Source organism: Nestor notabilis, unplaced genomic scaffold (assembly GCF_000696875.1).
Source record: "Nestor notabilis isolate BGI_N333 unplaced genomic scaffold, ASM69687v1 scaffold5306, whole genome shotgun sequence".
NCBI lineage: Eukaryota > Metazoa > Chordata > Aves > Psittaciformes > Psittacidae > Nestor > Nestor notabilis.
The window spans coordinates 1,201-25,172 of NW_009932306.1; the positions used below are offsets into that span (position 1 = coordinate 1,201).

The 23,972-nt window shown below is 37.4% G+C and overlaps 1 protein-coding gene across 1 annotated transcript in view; it reads right to left on the reverse strand.

Annotated features, from left to right (window-relative positions):
• Window positions 1–20,905: 20,905 nt before the first annotated feature.
• The window catches only part of LOC104407129 (ERC protein 2), a gene marked incomplete at both ends in the record, with an annotated part of 56,171 nt that continues 53,104 nt past the window's right edge, over window positions 20,906–23,972 (reverse strand). Inside the window, one exon of the mRNA XM_010016316.1 lies at window positions 20,906–21,073. Coding sequence (XP_010014618.1) covers window positions 20,906–21,073 — 168 coding nt within the window. The remainder of the gene's footprint in view (window positions 21,074–23,972) is intronic.

Below are 23,972 nucleotides of genomic sequence, written 5' to 3' on the forward strand. Positions count from 1 at the left end.
TCTATCCTCCTTCATCTCTGCACTGGATTGCAAGACCTAACAGAGCAAAGAAAATTTAAAACTTTATTTGCTGAATTACATATATAGATGTGATTTTTAATGTTAACAACCTGAGGAGCACAAGGTGTCTTTACATAGTAACAAATTATTTCCCGTACTTTCTTGTGATTTCTGTATATATCTGTACAAACATTCATATTTTATATATACATAAAAATATTTAGGGTTTTACCTTTAACAGGCCTCAACCACTGATATTACACCATTAAGTATGCCCTTAACCAGCTATTTTTCCGTTTTGAACATCTTAATTCCAAGAATCTGTTTGAAGACTTAATCTAAGGAATAATAAAAGCTTTTGACCTCAGTGTAGGCATCCTGAACAAAAAACTCTTAAAAGTGTACAGAAGATTGACTGCAGGTAATCTCTTTAATATAACCTATTTCTTGGCATAATAAGGGTCCTTCTTCAGCACACTTGCTGGTTATAATTGACAACAGTAAACAACGCAAGTTTTATATACACAAATATTTTCCTGTTGAATTAGATAACATTAAGCATCCAAGGAATAATACAAAGAAGCACTTAACTAGCAACTGAAAAATAGAAGCCTTTGGAACAATGACAGGTTTCTGACTTTGCAAGGAGTCCTGCAGTCCTACAAAAAGGAAATTCAGATGGCAAATGGACATTAGATATCAAAGCTCAATATAGACAGCAATAACAGTAACAGCCTTTCCCTGGGCAAATTTTCAACGCTGGGTTGCAATCCTCAACACTGGTCTATAATTTTCTCTTTTTATTTAGAAAAATCTATTTTATATAACTTCATCATTTCTCTTTCAACCGTGCCACTGGTTCAGAGAGCCAGTGAGACAACTGAACATCACACAATAAGTTCTAGCGTTTCTTTTAGCTTTAACAGCAGGTGCATGATTATGCCACTATAACATATAACTCTGAACTGTTTAACTTACTAACACAGTTAAAAGAAAAAAAAGTCCTAAATATGTAATTCATAAAGCATCATATTTCCCCTAATTAATTTTCTCAAAATTTACAGTATCTGTACTAATTCTCTGTAACTAGATATGTTCTGGATCCATTCTCAGAGAATCTGTGTAGAATAAACATTTGAAACATCTTACGGACTAACTAAAACCATCTTTCTACTACACTGCAAGGCAAATGATTTTTGGATGTTTTGCATTTTTATGCTAAATAGTGCAGCTGCAATTGATAAAAAGCAATCAAGCTAATTTAAGTCAATCATGTCCAGGAGGTTCTCATCACTTGTATAAAAATGCTCTCACACTCACTTTGAGGCTTTACCACAGCAAATCGTCTGCCTGTCCCCTAGTTTTGGTACCTTACAGTTCCCTCTGCATCTTATGCAACAAAGAAAGGGAAACATAATTCCTATGGAATAAGAATCTTTATAGTTTTACTTGCATGTCTCATTTGAATAAGAACTTAGGTTAATAGTACCACTTGAGTACAAATACGATTTATCACAACAGAGCAACGCTGTACTTTTAGTGTACATCACGGCACCAGGTCAAAGGAGAAGTAAAAACTTCTAGCACTCAAAATGCACAACTGTTACCCTCTAACACATAATCTGGATTACATTACTGAGATCATATGTTTTGAATTTATTGGTTTGATTTACCAGTATGGCACATCACAGCTGCCACCCTGAGTTCCCTCTCAGCTGTTGCATTTGACATTTTAAATGGTGATTGTTTATATTTTAAAATTGTGTATTAACTATTGCCACTACATTTTAGACCTATAAAACTATTATAGCCATGCCAGAACTTTCCTAGATGAGGAAAATCCAACATAATGCATCTGACTTTTACTCATGTGGCCAACCCCCATGTGCATGCAACTGCCCACACTTTTCAGCCAGCTCAAAAATAATGAAATAAATAGAAGCCCTGAACTTCAAAGTACACCATGCCTTTATTCTTGTTCCCTATGAGATGGTTATGGGGTTCCATACAGTAACTGGAGCTGGAAGCAGAGAACCGCATAAACATGCCCTGAATCTCTTTCTCCTTCATGAAGGGATGAAACCAGGTAACAGCAGGTGCTACCAGATTGACATCAGTTGCTGTCTTGGCTTCTTTTCATGTTTTCTTTGAGCAGCTGCTCATCAAACCTTTTGCTCTCTATTCCCACCAATGCAAATAGGGACAATACAAAAACATCAAGAAAACTCACCTACTAGTTATCCTCTAAGTGACCAAGGCAAGGTTTGAGAAACATACCCTGGTCTTCAAATCCTAAAAACTGCATCTGTCTCATTGGAAGAAAATAAGATATAATAATTTTTCTAATAATTTTTGGTCTATAGTTGACACAAACATTTTTAGCATATAGGAAAGGCTCTCTTTTTATTGATGGACTCCTATGTATTTTTTTAAATACACTGAACTGTTAAATAAGAAACCAAATAATAAAATAAGCTTTTCATCAAACTGTTTATCTTAGAACTCTAAGTGGGTAATAATTCTGGGATTAAGTATGACTAATAATAACTATTGGAATTAATAACACATTGCAAATCTGAACTCATGTTCTAGAAATGCTTCTTTCGGTTACACATCAGAACATAAAATTCTTCACAAAAGCTAAACCAGCACAAAACAAAGCCAACTAACTGGAGGCAGCACCTACCTCGGGGGTGTGGAGCCTGTCTCTGTAACTTGTGAGATCATATCAGAGCTCTGTGCCCAGTTTGGACTTGCCCAGTACAAAACAGTTATTGAAATAGTGGCATGAGTCCAGCTGAGGCCCTATCTGGATGGTCATGAGACAGGCACAAAGTGTACTATGAGAGGCTGAGTCCCAGGTCTGTGCACCCTGAAGAAAAAGCCACAGCCACTGCTGTCCTCAATTACTTAATGGGAGGGTGTGATAGAGTCAAACTCTTCTCAAGGATGCTCTAGGATAGGATGAGAGAACTGGAACATGGAAATTCCACCCTGACGTAGAAAAAACCCCACATCTTGTACCACAAGCTTGATCAACTCTACTCAGCACTTGCCAGGTCACACCTGCAAGGAGCAGGAACTAAACACAGCAATACCATGTTCAGTTTTGGTCCCTTTTAGACAAAAAAAAGATGTGGACAGGATGGAGAAGGTCCAGAGAAGGGGCACAAAGATGACCTAAGGACTGGGAAGCCTGCTGCATGAAGAAAGGCTGAGAGAGCCAGGCTTGTTCAGGCTAGAGAAAGATGGCTCAGGAGAGCCATGTTCCAATATTTAAAGGGTGGCTACACAGAAGACGACTCCCTTTTTACAAGATGTCACATGGAAAACACGAGGGGTAAAGGGTACAAGTTAACCCTGGGGACATTCTGACTGGACACAAGAGGAAAATTTTTCAGTGGGAACAATCCATTGGAATAGTTTCCTTGGGGAAATGGTGGATTCCCCAACACTGGGCACTTCTAAGACAGGGTGCTGGGACATCTAGTCTAGGCTATGCTTTGCTAAGAAAGGTTGGACCACATAATCCCTGAGGTCCCTTCCAACCTGGTATCCTATGATTCTACGAACTACTGGAACAGGTGCTTAGAGAGGTTATGGAATCTCCATCCCTGTGATATCCAAAACCTGACTGGACACACTCCTGAGCAACCTGCCTGGTTGCAAGTCCTGCTTGGGCAGAAACTTGGGCAAGATGACCTCTATAGCCTCCCCCCAAGGTACATGATTCTAGGATTCATCGGAACTTGAGCCTCAATCTGTCACTCCTGTACCTCCTGCACTAAAAGCACAGACAAGAGACATGCTCACACTTAGCCTGGCTCCACAACACACCACACTGGAAGGGGAAGCACCTGCAGATCAACCCCTCCCTGAGGATTTCCCCAGCATCAGAGATGGGCATGCAGCAACTTGGCTGCATAGGCCAAGTGTGAAATGCACTGTGTAAGAAACAGGTAGAAGGTCCCAAAATTCCAACTATCCTGAATCTCTTCATGAGGCGAGTGGTGAGAATTTATTATGTAACTGTGCTCTAACCATCTTTTCCACAATGAAGTTGAAAAAAGATGATCTTTTCAGGTTTCCACTTGCCTAAAAACAACAGACCCACTACAGACATGAAGTATTTAAAAAGAGAATTTGCCAGTAACTCCAAAAGAGAAATACTCTACAACCAGCACACTACCTCTGTTTTCAGAGTTGTGTGTTATGTTCAGGGACAGTAAGCCCAACAAGAAAAATTACTGTATTCCCAATTGCTATTCACAGAAATTCTCGAGATTTCAAAAAATGAAAATCTGCCAATGAAAGCATGTGTTGAGAATGTGCCAGAAACACATTTAAAGCATGAGACGTTTTGAGAAGTAGGCATGCAGTCTGAGAACTAGCGAAACTGATATATCATAGACATATACAGAGGGAAAATCTTGTCCTTTTTGATGACACCCTGCTATATTGAAAGTCATATTTAGCCATTACTATTCACATGCTTTGGTAGCTAGGTATAAGCATTTTCCTTTTCTTTATTTTAACACAATTTCTAATATTTTCAGGAAAGAATTGATAGAATAATAGAATGATAGAATAGTTATAATCTGCTTTTTAAATAACTACAAACAATATTATGCCACTGTGAACAGAAATGAAACTAGTGTCTTGCCCTCACATCTTTATTATAATAAAGTAAAATATATTATAAAGATGACCTAGCCTGCAAATGGAATTACTCTAGTTAAAATGAAAGAGAGGCTGAAAACAACCAGGACATTAACAAAAACTAGAATATACACTTACACAAGATTTTAGGATTAGGTGGTGTATTTAGCAAGAAAAGCCTGAGAAATGGTACTGCTCGATAAACAGAACACAGTCACAATCTCATGCAGCAGCACTAATACTTAGGACCTGACCCGCAGCAGCAGTAAATACTTATGTACAACTGCGGTAGTGGCAACAACCCCACTGAGGAAGGCTATCGGTTTGGTCAGACATTACTTCCCCTGCATAAATCCATGATGGCTACTCCTAATCACCTTCTTGTCTGACGTACATTTGGAAATGGCTTCCAGGATTATTCTTTCCTTATTACGACCTTCCCAGGGATCAGTGTGAGGCTTGCCAGCCTGTAGTTACCTGGATCCTCCTTCTTGCCTTTCTTAAAGGTAAGAATGACATTTGCTTTCTTCCAATCCTCAGAAACCTCTCCAACCACCATAACCTTTCAAAGATAATTGACACAACGCTATCAGCACTTGTAGGTGCATTCCAGGAAGGCCAAGGGATTTCTGTGTGTCCAGTTCCTTTAATTATTCCTTGACCTCACCCTCCTGCACCAAGGATAAGTCTGCCCTGCCCTGGATCTTTGCACTGGTTTCAGAGACCTGGGACTCCTGAAGGCTAGTCTTACTGGTAAAGGTGAAGGTGAAGAAGGCATTCAGTACCCTGGCCCTCTCCATGCCCCTTAGGATCAGGTCTCCACTCCCATTTCTCAGTCAGCCCAAATTTTCCCTAGTCTTCTGTTGTTGCTATGTCTGTAGAAACTTTTCTTGTTGCCTGTCACAGCTCTTGCTATATTCAAGTCCAGATGGGCTTTGGCTCTCTTAACCATATACCTGCATGCTCAGATGGGGTCTCCTTATTCCTCCCAGGTCACCTTGTGCCTGCTTCCACCCCATTATCATTCCTTTTTATTTAGCTTCATAATTAGAGGAGAAGGAATGAGAGCTGATTTCAATTATACAAAAGCAATCATTTACAGAAATGCATGGTACTAAAACATTCTCATGTACTTTAACAATTCTTGAAAGCATTCTTTGTCCAGGAAAAACATACATCATTTAAGCTTACCCTCTCACTAGGTATGTGATAGACTCCTCCAAAATTTATGACAGAGGATGACACAAAGTAAACCAGCCCACTGCCAGACCACTAGCACACCAAATCATGCTGGAAGAGAAGAAGGTAACAGAGGCAACTGGCACTTCAATGCAGATAGGCCTGAGCTTTTGCTTGGCTCATAAACCAACACAGCTGCAGGGTTGGGCAACAACCATAAGTCACCAATGTCTGTGAGTCTAGGTCAAGTCTAGCAAAGATTTCCTGCCTGATTTAAACTTCATTTATTTGGTCCAATGACACTTTTCCTAGAAATAAAGGACAGGTTGACCACACATGTGTCTGCCTATTCATGGCCTTGACACTTGGCAGGATAAACTTCATTATGTTTATGGTTATGCTTAGGAAAACTGCTCTCAGTTGTTTCCAGTCTGTTGCAAACATAAACCTACAAGCTGTATTAAATATGTACTATTGTATTTACCACAATTTTACAAAATCATGCATAAATTCTAAAATAGGATAAAATAAAGGCAACTTCACTTTGCCCACCACCACCCCAATTTCTGGCAACATTTCAAAATAAACAAGGAAGCAAACCAATCCTTATTTTGCAAGGTCAGACAGGACCTTATCTACAGGAAAGATAAAACTAGCTTAAAATAAATAAATTATTCAGGAAGAGAAAAGTGATTTTCTATTACATAACCTACGTAGAAAGATGAAACAGCTCCACAATGAAAGATTGTAATTATCTGTGTCTATTAATGAAGAAAATAGGATTTCTTCTAGATAAAAGAGTAAAATGAAATTTACATTAGCCTCAAAAATGAAATAAACTAAATATAAGGGAAAATACTACAATTCAAATAATGTGGACCTGACTAGGTATTGCAGAGACTTAATGTTTCAGTCTTTCATTTTCACACTTTCTAATCTCAGGAACCTCACTGCTGCTGATATAAATCAGAGGAATTTAGCTATACATATTCAAAACCAGAAACGAATGTGGAACTATATGAAAATGTAAAATACAGAGAATCATAGAATCATTCAGGTTGGAAGAGACCTTTAAGATCACTGAGTCCAACCGCTAACCCAGCACTGCCAAGTCCAGCACTAAACCATGTCCCTAAATGCCACATCAACATGTCTTTTAAACACTTCTAGGATGGTAAGGAAATTTTTCCTAATATCCAATCTAAACCTCCCCTAGCGTGACTTGCATCTTCTGTTTGAAAGTCAGCGTAGTGCACAGACCATTAAAAGCTATGTTATGTTTCAGAGTTCCGAAACATGTAAAGGATCAGTGAAGCATAATCTGGAGCTCAAATATATCTGAACACTTTTTCCTCTGCAGTTTCATTCCTTGCCCTGCAAGGACTCTGTTTTTTCACCACATGATTTTGCTACTGAGCTAAATTTAAGGATGCAAGATGAACCTCCAATACAAATCTTCCCAGTAGTGATCCATCTTCCATGCAAGCCACTGACCAAAGAATCACTTCTGATGGGGCAAGCAGGCATCATGAACACTTTTTGCAGAAATGAAAAGAAAAAGAATATTAGTAACTTCTATTACTACTGGTAGTAATTTCTACCAGAAAATTTCTTATTACTTTATTATTTGTCCTGAGTTTTAAGGCAACATCAGTGCCCTCAACGACATATTTCAACTACAATGTTCCTCCAAATTTTCTACTGAAAACACAAAATATGTTGCAACAGAAAGTTCTCTGATCTTGCTACAAGAATGTTTTAAATTCAACCACAAACAGTACACATACTTTGAAAACAGCAAATCATTATTTATGCAAAAGATAATGAATATAATAAAAAAAGATAATGAATATATAGAAATGGGCAGATACAATAGATATTATCATTTTAATTAGGTATTATAGGAAGACAGCTGTATTATTTATGAAAACTATAATCCATTCCAGAATCCAACATAGTATTGCTCTAACAATGCTCAGAACAATCAGTAAATGATGCAATGTAAAAATAACTAAACCTTTTAATGGAAAGTATTTTAAGTATTTCTTGGAACTTCAACAGTTTAAATGGAAAAATAAGCATGCGGTGAACATGATCCAGAACTGGTTTTGTTCACACGCTCTTCAGTCTTTCCCACCCTGTACCAATCTGGTGCCTGATCTCACAATGTAGGGCAGGTGGAAGAAAGACTTTAAAGGTTAGAAACAGCTGTTATGTTTGTTTGACCTGAAGAAGAATTCAAAAGACAAAAGCAAAAGGACATAAGAAAATAGTCTTCATAAATGCAGTATTCATAAAATTGTTTCAGACTGTTTCTGTTTCAGACAACAGTATATGATGTGCACATCATTTGCATTGAACTTACTTTCACTGAAAGGCAAAAGCAGAACCTGAGCAAAGGTGATGAATCAATGATGATTCACAAGCCCAATATGAGTATCTACAAAGCCAACCTATTTTAAAAGTAAGTTATTATGGAGACATAAATCAACACCACACATTACAAAATATTAGAATTAAGATTTGCCTTTGCAAATCCAGTTAGACCCCTTCCTGCAGAAACAGAAACCAAAAGCACCTTTATCCATTTTATTCTATCTTCCGGACTACTTTTCAATCCAACTTTACACTATTACAAACATTTTCAAAACTCTCTAAATATTTGACTTCTAACTCTCTGGTTTTATCTTGTTAAGGCTTAGTTCTACAGTACTTAAATACATTTCTAACACTAATCATATCAGAACTCTACTGGCTCAGAAAATGTTTAAACAGGTCTCTACACCAGCATTGATGTTCCTATGCCAGAACTCTTTAAGTAGTAGCATCTTCTGCAATCCCTCTCCACAGAGAGATGGATCTGTGGCAAAGAGTATACAGTGGAAATCCATCAGGATGCATATGCAGTCTTTACACAACTACAGCTGGCAGAATGGGCACAGGTAGGAAAGGCATTGGTCATGTAAACGCAAAAAACCCTACAATATCTGACCATCTAACAACATCACTAAATCTTGGCATTCTCATCACTTTTCACATACCATGCTTCCTTCTCAAAAGTACGAAAATTAACATTGATCATAGGAGTAAATAAATCATCTCTGTGAGAAGGAGTACACATTCAACAGAGAAGTACAGGGAAAACAATTCAGAGCCTTTCTTCATATTTTACAGAACAGATACTAACCAAAGGCAATTATACAGATTTGAGTTACTTGATGCCACATAATGCCATTATTTCTTTAACAAGTATTACCGCATTATAAATTTTATTGCATAGAAATACTGTAGCTAATACTAGCAGGGGAAGGTATATGATCCTGTGCAAGTAACACAAATGCAAAGGATTTGTTTGAAGAGCTAAAATTTATGCTATAATGCCATACCTTAAAATAATCACAGGAAAAGAACCATAGAAACAAATTAAGAACTGCAACAGAGTCCACTAATGTTGTGTGTGGACTGTGCTGCAGTCCACAGTTTACTAACATCATTAACCACTTACATGACCAAAGATCTAGACATAACATTTTTCAAAGGAGTCGGATGATTTCAGAACTTTGTTACAAGTGCTTTTTACCCTGTCAAATCCAGCAAATGTTAATTAGCATCCTGCCTTTGAGAACATTTTGTATTTTAGTTACATTAAATTCACAGCCAACCCATTAACTACGTATGTTTAGTAATTTTTGCTCTAAGGACATTAAAATCATTATTTAACTAGGTGCTATCACTCACAGTAGTTGTTCAGCCCAACTTCTTTTCAAATGCCAAGCCCCTGTTTTCAGGGGCTTGTTTTCTGTCTACAACTGCAATTCCTCCCTGTGACAACTGGAAACTAAGATGATTGTTCCCACATGTCTGTGCCAGCTGGTGGGCCACAGGCCACAAGGATTTTTATTTACTAAAGCCTGAAGGCTACACAACTTAACTGCCATGACTTAGTATAGTAGAGCTGTGAAGTACCAATCTACCTCAGAAAGGCAGTTTTTGCCATACATGTATTATCCTTCACTTGTCTAAATGAAACAGTACATTTATGTCTAGGTTTCTGTTTCATCCAGTTTATAAAACGAAAAAGCAGCTTTCACTTGAGCAGAAAACAAAAAATGGAAGCCACAAAACTGGAATCCCATTAAGTTTATCACACCTGCTAGTTGAAAATATACCAAATAATGACAGAATCAAATTGTTCAGGAGAAAATGTAACCGCTGCTTCTTTTGCAGAAGATAATTTGTAAATATTTTTCACCTATAACCATGACAAATCTTTCAGGAATTCTAACAGCCTGCATTACTTGATGATTTAAAGTACGCACAGTACTAGGGATATTTAAAGCATTATGTAATCATATCATGTTATTACTTGGGACATGAAGTGTATTACAACTTCAGTTTGCCTTAGCTGATCTATTTAGAGGTTTTGCTTAATATTAGCAGGTCATCTGTGAAACCACTGATCCCTCATAAGCTTAGATGCTTACTTTCATTCTCCACCGTGATACCATGACCTAGAAAGCTCTTTCCTTCTAAAAGTTAAATGGGCAGGTAGGGAGGGGGCGGAATTACACTACCACATAGCTGTAAGTAAAATGTTATTCAGAATCCTACCAAAAAAAAACAAAAAAAAAAAAAAAAAAGAATAAGAAAAAAAACCATCTGAAGTCTACTGTCAGTATGAGCATCTCCAAAGATTCCTGGATGGCCACAGCTGCAGAAGCTTTTTTTATTTCAAACGAGCCATATCTCCTATTTTATTAAACTCTGCTTCTGCTGCGAGCATGGATTTTTCCTCTGTGGTGATAGAGGGTAGGCTGAGAATATATCTTTGCACCTACCACAGGCTTGAGTGTCGGAGTTAAGAGCAATTGTGCACTAAGAACTCTCTTATCTATGTTAGGAAGAGATCAAGGATGCTCCCAAACTGAATCACTAATTTAAAAAAAGACAGTTTGCCTTAGTCCTAGCACAAAGGCTGCGTTGTCCCACATTATATCCCTGCACTGCATTCTTAACACCCATATTAAAAAAGAACAATAAAAAACCCAAATGAAAAGAATAACCCACACCATACCACATAACCCTTACTATGCAAGAAGTGAAACACCCTATTTTGTACCTATCTTTGTATAGCAAAAACTTTTACCTAACTGTATGTACCCTACGCAAGGATCAGCCTCATTGATGATTTGCTGTCTTCTTTCATTTTTCCCCAAGATAGCAGACACAAGACACCAAACGCCATTGCCCTTTCCCTCTTCCACTTGAATGAACACAAAAGACACTTGTCTTTGGCCTTAAAAGCCATGGCCCCCCATCTCCCTTCAGTCAGATGACTTAATTCACATCCTACTTTAAGTGGCTCTGGCCCTTTCTCCCCACCTGTCTCTCTCCCAGCATAAAACCCAAAAATACACAAAACTATGTCAGTAACTTCTCCTTATACTTCAGCATTAATGCATTATGTACAAAACATCATTAACAGTTTCAGGCTGGGGGGTTATATCTACCAGTAATTATGCCAATTACAACATCTATAGATTCTTTGTGTTCCCCTTGGATTTGTACCTACCTAGTGAAATTTCAATACTGTTTTGTGTTGGGTTTTCCTTGGCATTTTTGTGTACAGAGCCAATATACTAGGATCATCACTAGGCCCCTTTAAACTTAGTCACAATAGTTAAACTATTCAAAGAATCATTTCTGAAGCCATCCTATTAAAGTTCCTCTCAAAACATCTCCAGCTAGAGCAAAGGTTTTAAATTAGTAGATAACAGCACTATCATTTTTCTCATCATTTCCATCCACTAGAATCAAGCCTAACTGAAGCTTAATTTATCACAGTAAATTTTCTTGGTTATAAAAAACCATTTAAGCTGTCTAATTGAATATTGCTTTAAATGGCAACAAGGTAATTTTCTGTAAATCTAAGAGCTGGGGGAAGTGTATGGATGGACACCACAGTTATTTATCACTTTAAATAAAATACATGAAAATGAGAAGTGTTTGGACAGTAAGATAAATCTAACATTCATTAAGCTATTTGTCCCAAACAACTTGCATAAAGTCTTTACATATCCAGTATACAGTGCCTTATCTTTGTACTTTCATCTTTACCATTTTCTTTTTATCTGTGTTTTCCTGTCTCTGGACACTACTTTCTACAGGCCCCACAAATGGAGCTCTCCACTCTTTTAGTCACCTTTCCCACCGGCAATTCCTTTTCAACTATTATGAAATAAAAATAATGGTGTCCTCAAAAGAAAGACAGAACATTTAAAGCTAGTATCAAGAATGGATTCAATTAGGGACAGTGGCAGGGTGTGTGTGTAAATAAATCAATCAACATTTAATCTTTCTCCAGATAAATGAACACTAGTATATAACTCACAAAGCAGAAAACACACATCTTTGGGACAGTACTACATATCATGTATTTAAGAGTGCTTCATGTGTAGTACCATAAAGTCACTGGGGTTGGAACGCGTCTCAGGAGGTCACTAGTGCAACCTCCTCCTCAAGGCATGGAGAACAGTGAAATCAGACCATGCTGCCTGATGTGCCTTTGAATCTTCCAATAGATAGACAAAAAAGAAAAAAGAAAAAAAAAAAACCCACAAAACCACAACCCACACACGTTTGACTTGGTTTACTTCTATTTAAATACAGCATTTTGCTAATCTACAGGTTTTTCAGTTAGCCTTGCCACTATGCTTCTCTCATTCTAAACAGTCACAGGGGCCCACAAAACATGAAAACTGCCTAAAAAGTGAGATGGCTGGCAAACTCCACGTGAGATAAAGCTCCATTTGAAATACACTGTCAAGAAAGCTGTGAACAGCTGCAGGGTGACAAAGAGTAAATGGTACACAAGCCTCCAGACTGGTGCTTTTTACAGCAGGTGATCTTTCCTTCGCACGCACAGCAGATATACCAGAACGATACACTGGCAGTACAGCACAAAGACCACACTGAAATATCTGGCTCAACCTGGTCTGAAAACAAGAAAAAACACAAAACAACAGAAAAAATACAATTTCAAAGTAAAACTGTACCTTAGAAGAATGAGAGTGAAAGAACCATAGTTATGCCATTATTATTGTAAAATTAAAAGCAGATTTACATTTCAAGCAATATCAAATATCAACATTGTAATAGAAATAAAAACAAAGCTTTTGTAGTTTTGTTCCAAGTATTTCGTGCTGTCTGCTTTTGTTTGCTCTTTATGCAAGCTCAGAACTGCCAAGAAGTCAATCATCTCACAGCCCTTCTCTATAAACCGGTCTGTTCAAAAGAAAAAACAGATTGCAATAAATCCGTACTATAATCACCTTTCCTCTTCATTGTTATTAGGTTTTCTGTATTAATACATGTATGCTGAACGCATCAGTATTCAGTTACAGTACAGACTTCACCTATTTTTCTAATCCATTTTCTCCACTGACAGAACTACACTCACAATTTACAAACTTTCTTTGTAGACATTTACTTATTTCACAGTTCATTAACCTTCAAACAGCACACCTGGGCTCGGCGGTGTGTTATCTAACACAGTGATACACTAACTAATAAAGTGCTAAGTATGTTTGTGTCAGAATCGCCTATGAAACGAAATGTTTTTCTTCACTGAGCGACCCAGATGAAATGAATTTATTTGCATCAATTTATGTAGGTTTTTTTTCTTGATGGTAAGAGCTGTAGTTAAATGTCAGTCACTAAATATGTGCAGAGTCTCAGACTGTACTATCTACCACTTTTTAAAGTATACACATGGTAGTGTCTTTTTAAATCGAAAGAATCATTCATGTTGTTTAACCTCTTTCACTCTGCAGCAACAGTACAAAGCTTCATTTAAAAATTAACTAACTTCTACAGCTTTTTCATAACAGCAAGGAAAATCTGAGCATGTCTAATATTCTTCCTTTTAATAATTCTCTGTGGAGCACAGTGACATTTTCCCTGTTCTGTAGCTGGAGTAGCCTGACGTTGGCTCATTTCTATCTGACCTCAGGGTTTTCACATCATTAATAAAGAGATAATCAAAACAAAGGCTATATATGTTAGGGTAGGAAAAGTTTGCATGATTTGGCACTATTATCATATATACCCTTAAAAATGGAACAAAATTAAATGCACGTCGCAGAGGTGGTGAACCTTCCACGGCCTGGTTCCAAATATTTTTCCTACTGGCAATAAACCATTTTCAGACCTCCCAACTCCGGCCACCATGATAGTTATTGCTTTAGAGGATTATATCTTTTTGTTTCAGCTGTCAATGAAAACTTCAAATGATAGTTTTTAAAGTCAAACCTATTAAAATAACCCAAAACACTGACATCACTGAGACAACAGAATCACCATGCAAAAAGCACATCGTGTTTAGGTTTAGACTTATTTACTGTTGGTTTTAAATTCTCTCTCATTGTATGAAAAAGTGCCATTGTACCTGAAATCCGATCCAATTACCATTGTTTGAAGGAAACTAATTACACTCATCAAAAAACTCCAGATGTCCTCAGTGTATTTCTGGTGATCTGCTGTAACACATGTAAAACAACCAGCTGACTTAAGCAGATTGGCTAGTCATGCCTCTCAATTCTAGCCAACATTCTGCAGCATTTAATATAACTCTGCTTACACTTCATCTCAGACCATTGAAACTACCTATGTAAGAATGAGCTCAAACTTAAACTATACTTGTAAAGTAGTAATATTTTCTGAGCTAATTTTGCAGTGACATCATAAAAAATCCAGACTTAAAATGACAAAAAATAATCTACTCTACTGAATAACAAACACTGATGAAATTAAGTAACAGAAAGTGACACTAATGAAACTTCCAGGGATACCCAAATGACAAGAAGCTACAATTAATACCAACATATTACTGCTAAGCCTCATGGCCTATTAGAACTGGCTTGCAAGAACCATGGACTGAGGTTGAGTTGTATCAAGTAGAAGAATCGGGGGACTCAAGCAGAACCAGCATTGTACCCAGGGATCAACACTGTGTCCAGTCCTGTTCGACATCACCATTAATGATCTGGACATGGGGCAGTGTGCAGCCTCAGCAAGTTCACTTATGGTACAACTGGGAAGAGCAGCTGATAAACCAGAGTGTGATGTTGCTGTTTAGAGGGACCTCAACAGGCTGAAGAAATGGGCTGTGAAGGACCTCATGTAGTTCAGGGAAAGGAAATGTAAGTCCTGCACGTGGAGAGGAACAACTCCATGCACTTGTATATCCTGGGGTCCACCCAGCTGGAAAACAGCTTTGCAGAAAAGGACCTCATGGTGCTGGTGGACACCATGTTGAGCACCAGCAACGTGCTCTTGCAGCAAAAAGCTAAACAGTTTCCTGGGCTACATTAGCAGGGGTACTGCCAGCAGGTTGAGGGAGGTGATCCTTCTCCTCTATTCATTGCTGGTCAGGCCCTGCTCAGGGAGCTGTGTCCAGTTCTGGGCTTCTCGGTACAAGAGAGACAAGGACAGACTGGAGAGAGTCCAGTGAAGGGCCATAAAGCAATTAAGGGATTAACTGTTTTATTAAAGAATTGGAGCATCTCGCATATGACATAGTCATATAGCTGGGACTGTTTAGTCTAGAAAAGAGAAGGGGGCATCTTATCACTGTATATAAGTATCTGAAGGGACAATGCAAACAAGATGGAGCCAGGCTTTTCAGTGGTCCCCAGTGACAGGACAAGGGGCAATGGGAACCAATCAAAACACAGAAGGCTCCCTCTGAACCTCAGGGAATACTTCTTTACAGTGAGGATGACTGAGCACTAGCAACATGGTGCCCAGCGAGGTTGTGGAGTGTCCTTCCTTGAGATATTCAAAAGGCACCTGGACATGGTCCTGGACAATTAGATTTAGATTGCCCTGCTTGAGCAGGAAGGTTGGACCAGAGGATCTCCCTTCCAACCTCAACTAATGTGTGCTTCTATGAATCACATCCTGTTGCATCATATGTAGCTGCTATCTCCAAAACAGGAAGACAACCTGCAGAGTACCATTATTAAGCCAAATAATTGTAAAAGGCTTATTATGAAGTAACTGAGATCCTACTGAGGATCTTTTTTGGATTCCTTTTATTGCAGGATTTACTAAGCTGATTTAAATACAACAAAGTGACTACCAAGTAGTCCTATTCAGGCAACTACAAGTACCTTGCTCAGTTTGGGATTAGAACTGGCCTTTGATGTTTACTTTCACCTCCAGAAAGAAGCCCTTCAAGGCAGGTTATAAGCATGTTTTAGGACAGCATAAAATTCTACAGTGATAATTAACAAAACTATCTATTCTATAAATACACAATGTGGACATGCAGGAAGAAACGAGTGGGGCTTAATGCAGGCCAAAATGTTATTAACTTGACTCATCTGGGAACGACCAACAATAGCTTGTACAGCACAAAATTCCTTCCATAATGATTTCCACCTGCTGGAGGGCTGCCATTTGCCCTTCATTTCCCTGCAGCTGCTTTCCCATCTGCTGCGGGAAGCCACTGCCCTCCCTTTAGACAAGACCTGAGGCCTGGAGATAGAAGATACAGTTGCTCTAAGCAAACAAAACCTCTTCCTAATTCCCAGTTGCAGAGAATGAAACCTGCTATGTCTAGAATCATTGCTGGATTGCTACCACAGCACAGTCTGGCCTTAGCTTAATCAACTTAAACCCCAGGTCTCATAGAGGGCCCAGCTGGCAAATATCCTCATCCACCTATATTGGCAGGCCACTTGCTTGATCACCATGTAAATGACACTTGCTCATTTTCAGGTCTTCAGTAAGAAGGATCCTGGGTTTAGTGCATAGAAAGCCCCTCTATCCTATCATGGGTATCTTGTTGGATGGACTGTATTTTCTGCAGGAAATGTATGAGCTTCATTAAGAGGAGCTATTGATTTGTTGTTTAACACAGCTGAATACCATGAACAAAACATCAATGGCCTCTGCTGATATTTAGTCTCTCACACATAACCAAATGTAACATTTTCAGCAAACATTCATATGAGACAAACATTCCCTCTACTCCTCCAAACTAAAGATTAAGTGGAAATGTAAAAAGTCCTTTTGAAAGGCAGGATATTTCCGAGTACTGAAGACAGACGTTGTTATATGAAGTTGATATTTGCAAAGTGATTACAAAAAGCATTCCCATAAAACTAAGAGTAGATACAAACAGAGTTCAGCGAAACTTTACTCTAATTTTCCTGTCTTGCTGCATCACATGTAGTTTTACAGGCTGTAACAGGAGAATATGGCCTAAAGGCATGAATTTGTTAACTGAAATGTACAGTGAAGCATACAATGAAACAAACAAAATACTTAATTCTTATTGGCACATATTGGCCACCTGGTAAATCAAAATATATGAAGGGCAAATAAGCAAGCAAAGAAACGAGAGAAAAAAAAAAGGAGGCATTTCCATCCTGAGTAAGTGCAAGTGCCACAAACAGCCTGTTTTCAACCATCTAAGTGACTAACGCCAGGATCAAGATCAGCTCTAAAACCCCTCAAACTTATGGCATCCAACAAATGGTCTATAGCTTTAGTAATTACTTTTCAGTGAGGTGTTTTGTTGTTATGATGTTAAGGACATCATTTTTTTGGTTTTGTCTAAATATCGGTAAGAAACAAGGACTTTGGCCTACAGGAGTAGACGTTGCAATCTAAGAGTTCAGCCGCTGTCCAGCCTGTGCTCCTCACAGCTCCAGCACATTTCTTCAGAATGCCCACAGTTTAACAGACTCTCTCTCCAATAAATTGCACATCCAGCTTGGAAGTTGTGACATAATAGTTTGTGGAGAAGAGATATCCTGGCAATCATTTTTAACCAGAAAAACTCCGTACCACACAGCGGGGTGGTAAGGAATGTGCTGGAACCCTGGGGGTCTTAAAAACATGTAACGGTAGAATATCATTAGAACATGCCTTGAATAATCTCATTTTCTAATCTGTGAAATAGCTTGGATGCAGAGATCTGTCACTTGTTCTCATGATTATCAGAGAAAGCAAGTAACATCCTCACACAATTACACAGCAATTTATGACAAATCCTGTGTTTGGTTATAACAGTGCATTTCTTATGGCTAGCTGAAAGCTCCCATAAGACTTTATTCCAGGAAACAAGACTGGATATGTCAGTAGTTTTAAGGAGCTCTGATTGAAAGTCTATTCAAAAGACATGAAAAATATGTTCAGACTAAACACATCTTTTGAGAGGCTCACTGTAATATAACCCCAGATCTTCATTTCTAACCCCAAATATGTAATCTTCTAGATGGGAAGTTGTATAGCCTGTGATATGCCTACAGCAACCTTGAGGCTTTAAAATAACAAACAAAAGTACTGGTTTTAACTCATAACTCCTGGTTTGAGAAACTAATGGGTACACAGTGTGCTTTATTTCTACTACATAACATAAAAGATCTTTTTAAGCAGATTTGAGATGTGCTACATCTCCATCATAAAGTACAGGAAAGTAAAAAAATATTCAGTGCATCTTCAACATATGAAAAATAAGATGCATTTAATATTGCCCAAAGTATGCATGCTATTAAAGTATTTAAAGATCAGGTAATGTGCTGACATAATTTAAAGTTTAACAGAGGTTGTTAAAGTCTCTGCCTCATAGGTAAGTGGTGCATATAAGAGCACACCCTGTAATGCTGTCTTTTCAAAAGTAAATGAAAGAAATTTTGAGGCAAGTGAAGTTATTTCCCATTTTAAATCTACTGTTAGATCAAAATTATTTAAAGTAGTGGCTGCATCAATACATGTATACTACTTAAACTGGAAGTTTTCTTTATGTTGCTTCTAATGCATCTTGAGATGTACCATATCCCAAAATGAAGTGACTCTTCTGCCAAAAGCCTTCTGTACATGAACAGACAACTACAGCAAATTTAACTAAAATTACTTCCTATCACAAGTGGACATAATTCACCAACTTTCCTAATTCCTTTTACAAAGATAGCTTCAAAAGAGAAAAGAAATAGAAATTAAATTTAAAAAAACAAACAAACAAACAAAAAAAAAACCACAAAAAACTCCATCCCTGTTGTCCAATAAAATCATTGCCTACTGAAAGCATAAAATGGAAAACATCTAGTTTTCTATGGAGAATATAAAATAGTTTGCAGTGTTTCAAAGCTTCATCAGAGGTAATGTAATTACCTAAGGCTGACAATAATGCATATGAAATAAACCCCATAATTTCTTAAGATTCAGACACAAACAAATTCAGGCTCAACTGATTTAGCAAGTCCATGCAGAGACAGCTTTAACGATCTAGAACCAAGATATACTGTGAGGACATTTGACTTGTTTTGCTTCATTTTTAAGTCTGCACATAACCCATCTATGTGCAAAATACCACAAACACTTATATCACAAATAACATTATATTAGGCCAAAGAAAAGGGATTCATTCTCTGCTATTATAGCACATTCCTTCTATCCAACTACATCTCTGATCAATTTGACATTAATTTTTCATTTGGTTTCCCTGAGAGACTAACAATAAGCAGCCACAACACAACCAATTGTCACCTACACACCAACAGGCAATTACAGCTAATTTTAACTTAATTGCTTCATGTAAAAGGTCCAGGCTGAACTGCCTTATGTAGAAACTGGAAAGAGGAATTGAATACCTGTCTGAAACCAACTGATCCTCCGCTAGGACTACACAATCCCAGCAGCCCTTCATCAAGAGCACTCTTGTTTCAGTTGTTAAGTTTACCACGGCCCATTTGCCAGCCATAAGACTGTAATGCCTTAAATACATACTGGTCTGATAAAGCATTAGGAAATAGAATTAATGGAGAGCCAGTGGAATTCATCACTATCCTCAGCAGCATGCCAGTTAATACAAACCTCACAAAACAGATCTGCACAGTTGAAGATTTAAAATATGTAATCTTCACTATTCAGATGCTAGATTGAGATCTGCCAAAATTGCTAGAGTTTTTATCCTTGTTCTATTATGATTATCTTCTATTATATACACATGCTGGCTGGCCCATTAAACACAAACTGGAAATTCTGATATTTCATCTGTATCTTCGTAATGTGCAGAGGATAAGACATACAGCATAGATGGATAATCAGAATCTCAGAAATATTTATTTCCTGCTTCCATAAGAATGATAACTAAGCTGGGTTTTTTTTTTCCTCCTAGAGCTTTGCTAGCCAGAAATTTGAAACATCCTGGAAGATTCCTGTATACCTTATAGAATATACTTCTCTTTCTGAATAGAAACTCTTCTGTTCTTTCTTAACAGAAACTATTTGCACCGCATGACTTTCACAGGTATTTTTGTTTCTTGAAAGGGGTACGCACATTACAAATAAAGTTAAGAAGTTATAATAGGAATCAGTCTAATCAGGATTGTGTGCTCCAGCCCAGGAAGTTTTCTAACAGCCCAGAAAAGGAAAAAAATAGACAACATTTTTAACACCGGACAACATTTCAAGCATTCCATCAAATGTGACGACCATCTCAATGGTATTCTATCACCCATATTTTTATGATCTGACCTTGCAGATAGATACATGACCAATGCATTGGTCTGTTTTAAAAAAAAAAAAAAAAGCAAAAACCAAACCAGCACACAGATTAATGTCATACACCTGTCAATAGAGCCCTTCAAAATACATCCGTAGTTTCACTCTTCAGACTAGAAATACACAGTATGAAAGAAGCATCAAGCCAAAGCCATCAAAAGAAAAACTCAGACAACTAACAGATGAAGAAACAAGGAATGAAACCACAGCAATCAAGACACTAAAGCCCAGCTTCCCGAGTGAAGGCAATGAGAATTAGGCATTTTTTCTTAAAATGCAATCATAGGTGCTTCTAAAAAAATTCTAGAATGAGAGCTGGTGTACTACAAAAAAACATATATAACAAATATTTTGGCATTTTAGGGTTTAAAACTATTTCACTATTCTTTAACAAATTGTTTTCTACACAGACTTGCATCAAACACATCATCACCTTGACACATGCTATTAACTAAATATTTCTATTGCATTTTATGATTAGAAGAAACAATACCTCTGTCTGAAGTATGGCAGCTCTCTGTTCTTTGGCAGTAAGTGACTCTTTAAGCACTTCAATGTGTTGCTTGCAATCTGAATTCTGATTGCTAAGGGTTTCAAGCTTAGTTTGTAAGGCAAGAAGTTCTGATTCTTTCTTTGAGAGTTCTTGTTTCAATTGGTCAATCTGCAATGGGGGGAAAAAGAAGTTAGATCATTAATTTAATTTCCAATTCATAGTTGCACTTGAAATTTGAAAGGTGTGAACGACCATGATACAACTCTGACACCTGTAAATTCTGGAAGAATTCTGGAAGACTTTTTACACTCAAAACTTCAATTGAGTTTCTTGTAATTTAATATACCTGCCTTAAGAATGATTACCCTGCTGTTGCAGAAGTTAAAAGGAAACTCTTAAAGATTACACATGATGATTTGGCCTATAAATTCACCATGGACCTCACTAAAGTTCAAAGGAATTTATCCTGCGTGAGGCAAGTCTGGCAGGACAGCAAAAATGTGTAAGAAAAAAACTGTTCATAAAAGTTTAGATTCCATCCAATAGCCTATTCCTTCCAACAGCACGATTCTTGTGACTTATCATTGGCTAGAATGAATCAAAGTTTCTTTAGGAGCCTGATAAGGAAAAGCAGGCATCTTAGGTAAGGAGAGGAAAACAGAGAAGTGGAATTTTAACCTTATTCTTCTTGCAAATGTGTTGCTGCCCACCATCACCACCTCCTTTTTTACTCCCTGGCAGTTCATATGGAATTCTCAGGTACTAGGAAAGCCAGGCCAAAGAGATTAACTTAAGAGAAGACTGGGGAAAACGTTATAAAATATTCCACAGAATCAAAGGTTTGTAAGATTGTAAAAGCACATCCTAAGGGAAACAGCAGAAACCCAGTCACTAAGATAGAGCTTCTGAATTTAAGTGAATTTAAGGTTCATCAGTAAATGTCATGTCACAATGATAAATGAGAGAAGTAGCCACAGAACGCAGAAATGTGGTGGATTTAGAATATATGAATCTGAACAAAGCACTGGACAATACACACAATGATGCTAAAGGATGGTGAATTAGGTGACATGAAGCTATTCTTCATAAATCCTGTGAAATAACACTGGTCACCAGATGAGTTCAGATACATAATCTCACAAGGACTGTTTGAAATAAAAAGCCTCAGTGCACCTGTGTAAGTCAGAGAAACTACACTCCCTTTATATTTGCAAAGTTTTCTTGATGACTGTCATACCTAGATATTTTTCTTTAAATTTCAAGTTTCAATTCTGCAACAACCAGAGAAGTCCTGGAAGAGCTCTTTCCATCCTCTCTCATCAGTTGCATCCCAACAGTTACTTGGGATGTAAGAAATCCAGAAAGGCTAGATGGAAAGTGATTCAAAAATCCCCAGGAAAAAAAGAAGATCTCAAGCTGATCTCACTCAACTGCATCATAAAGACCCGTGTATTGAAGTATTTCACAGGTTCAGTATTGTATGGCACAGTCACTGGAAGCATTTACTGCTGATCAAAATATTTCTATTTTGTTTTACATTGTAAGTGTATCCTTAAAAACTAAATTTAAAAAATCCCTGTTTCTTCCAACTACAGTCCATATGAATGTCTTACTGTATTTATTCCTTATTTCTCTTTCAAAATCTCAATATGTTTGTCTAGCTGGTTAAGGTATGTGGTTAGCCACCCCTGAGCTACTGTATAAAATCAAGAATCTATACTGGCACTGAAAGCAATCACCTTCATAGTCCAAAAATCTCAAAATAAAAAAAGGAGCATACAAAAAACAGATGTCAAGAAAACATAAAGAGTGCAGTTGAGAAACTGCTAGAGAGAACTCTCTCTTGAACGCAAACCACCTTCCTCCATGCCTCGCCAGAACATGTAAGCAAGTATGGCAACTGAGACAGAAATGTATACAAAATGAACAATGGGAAAATCTGTCTACAAGATATAAAGACAAAACATAGATCTGCAGCCAAATCTGAATTACACCACATGCTTTATACAAGACCCATGCGAACACTGCAGACGGGTAATCTCGCCAAGAAACTCTTCCCACTTCTTTCCATGACACAACCCACACCCTGAGAAATAATAATAATAAAAAAGAGCTTCATTTCATTGCAGGTATATTCTTCGTGGTTTAGGAACAGAATGTGTTTAGTATAAAGTTCTGGCTACAAGACCTACAAATTATCGGAAGTTTAAAAATGTGTTAGAGCTCCCAGATGAAAATCAAAAATCAATCAATAAGTAAATAAATAAATAAATAGATCCCACACCAAAAAATGTGTTGAATAATTATGGTTTTGGCTGGCGTTTATTAAAGTATAATGGTGAAAATGTACTAAAACTTTAATTAAAAAAAAAGAAGCATCAAAACCACCATAGGCATAACAAGAAGGCACACAAATTTAAGAAGTTCTGCATTATCTACTAGTACGTAAAAAAAATTAAACAGGGCATTAAATAAATTTCCATCTCCAGCAGATGTGCAAACATTTTCACTGTGCTATATCTTAAGTGGTGTGGAAGATCAACAGTCACAACTCAGTGATATCTCCCGATCTCAGTGCAAAAACAAAGGCAAAAATGTTTTTGTACTTTATAAAGCCTACAATGAAGATAACCTACAAGTTATCTCACATATTTCCAATGTCTAATTGGCCTGTCACTGCTTTTTCACCATGTCCAAGATGATCTCTCTTCAACTCCTTTCCTGAAACCCTAGTTCCTTTGCTTCCAATGCTTTGTCAGCCTTCTTAATTTATGACTCTGTCACTTCCCATAATTTCAGTTCTTCAGATACTAGCATTTCCAGAGAACCATTTTCCTTCTTCTTACATCACTATTTTTACACACCAAAATCTTACATGACATTGCATAGAGTAACTGGGAAACAAAGAAAACAAAATGATCAGAGCTTTCCCCCTGAATATTGCATGTTAAGATTAACGAGATAAATCCTTAAGTAAATTATTCTACTAATGAATGAAATGAAACTATGCTGATTTAAGCATCAAAAGGATCTGGTCTTATTTGACAAACGAAAACTGCTCATTCAA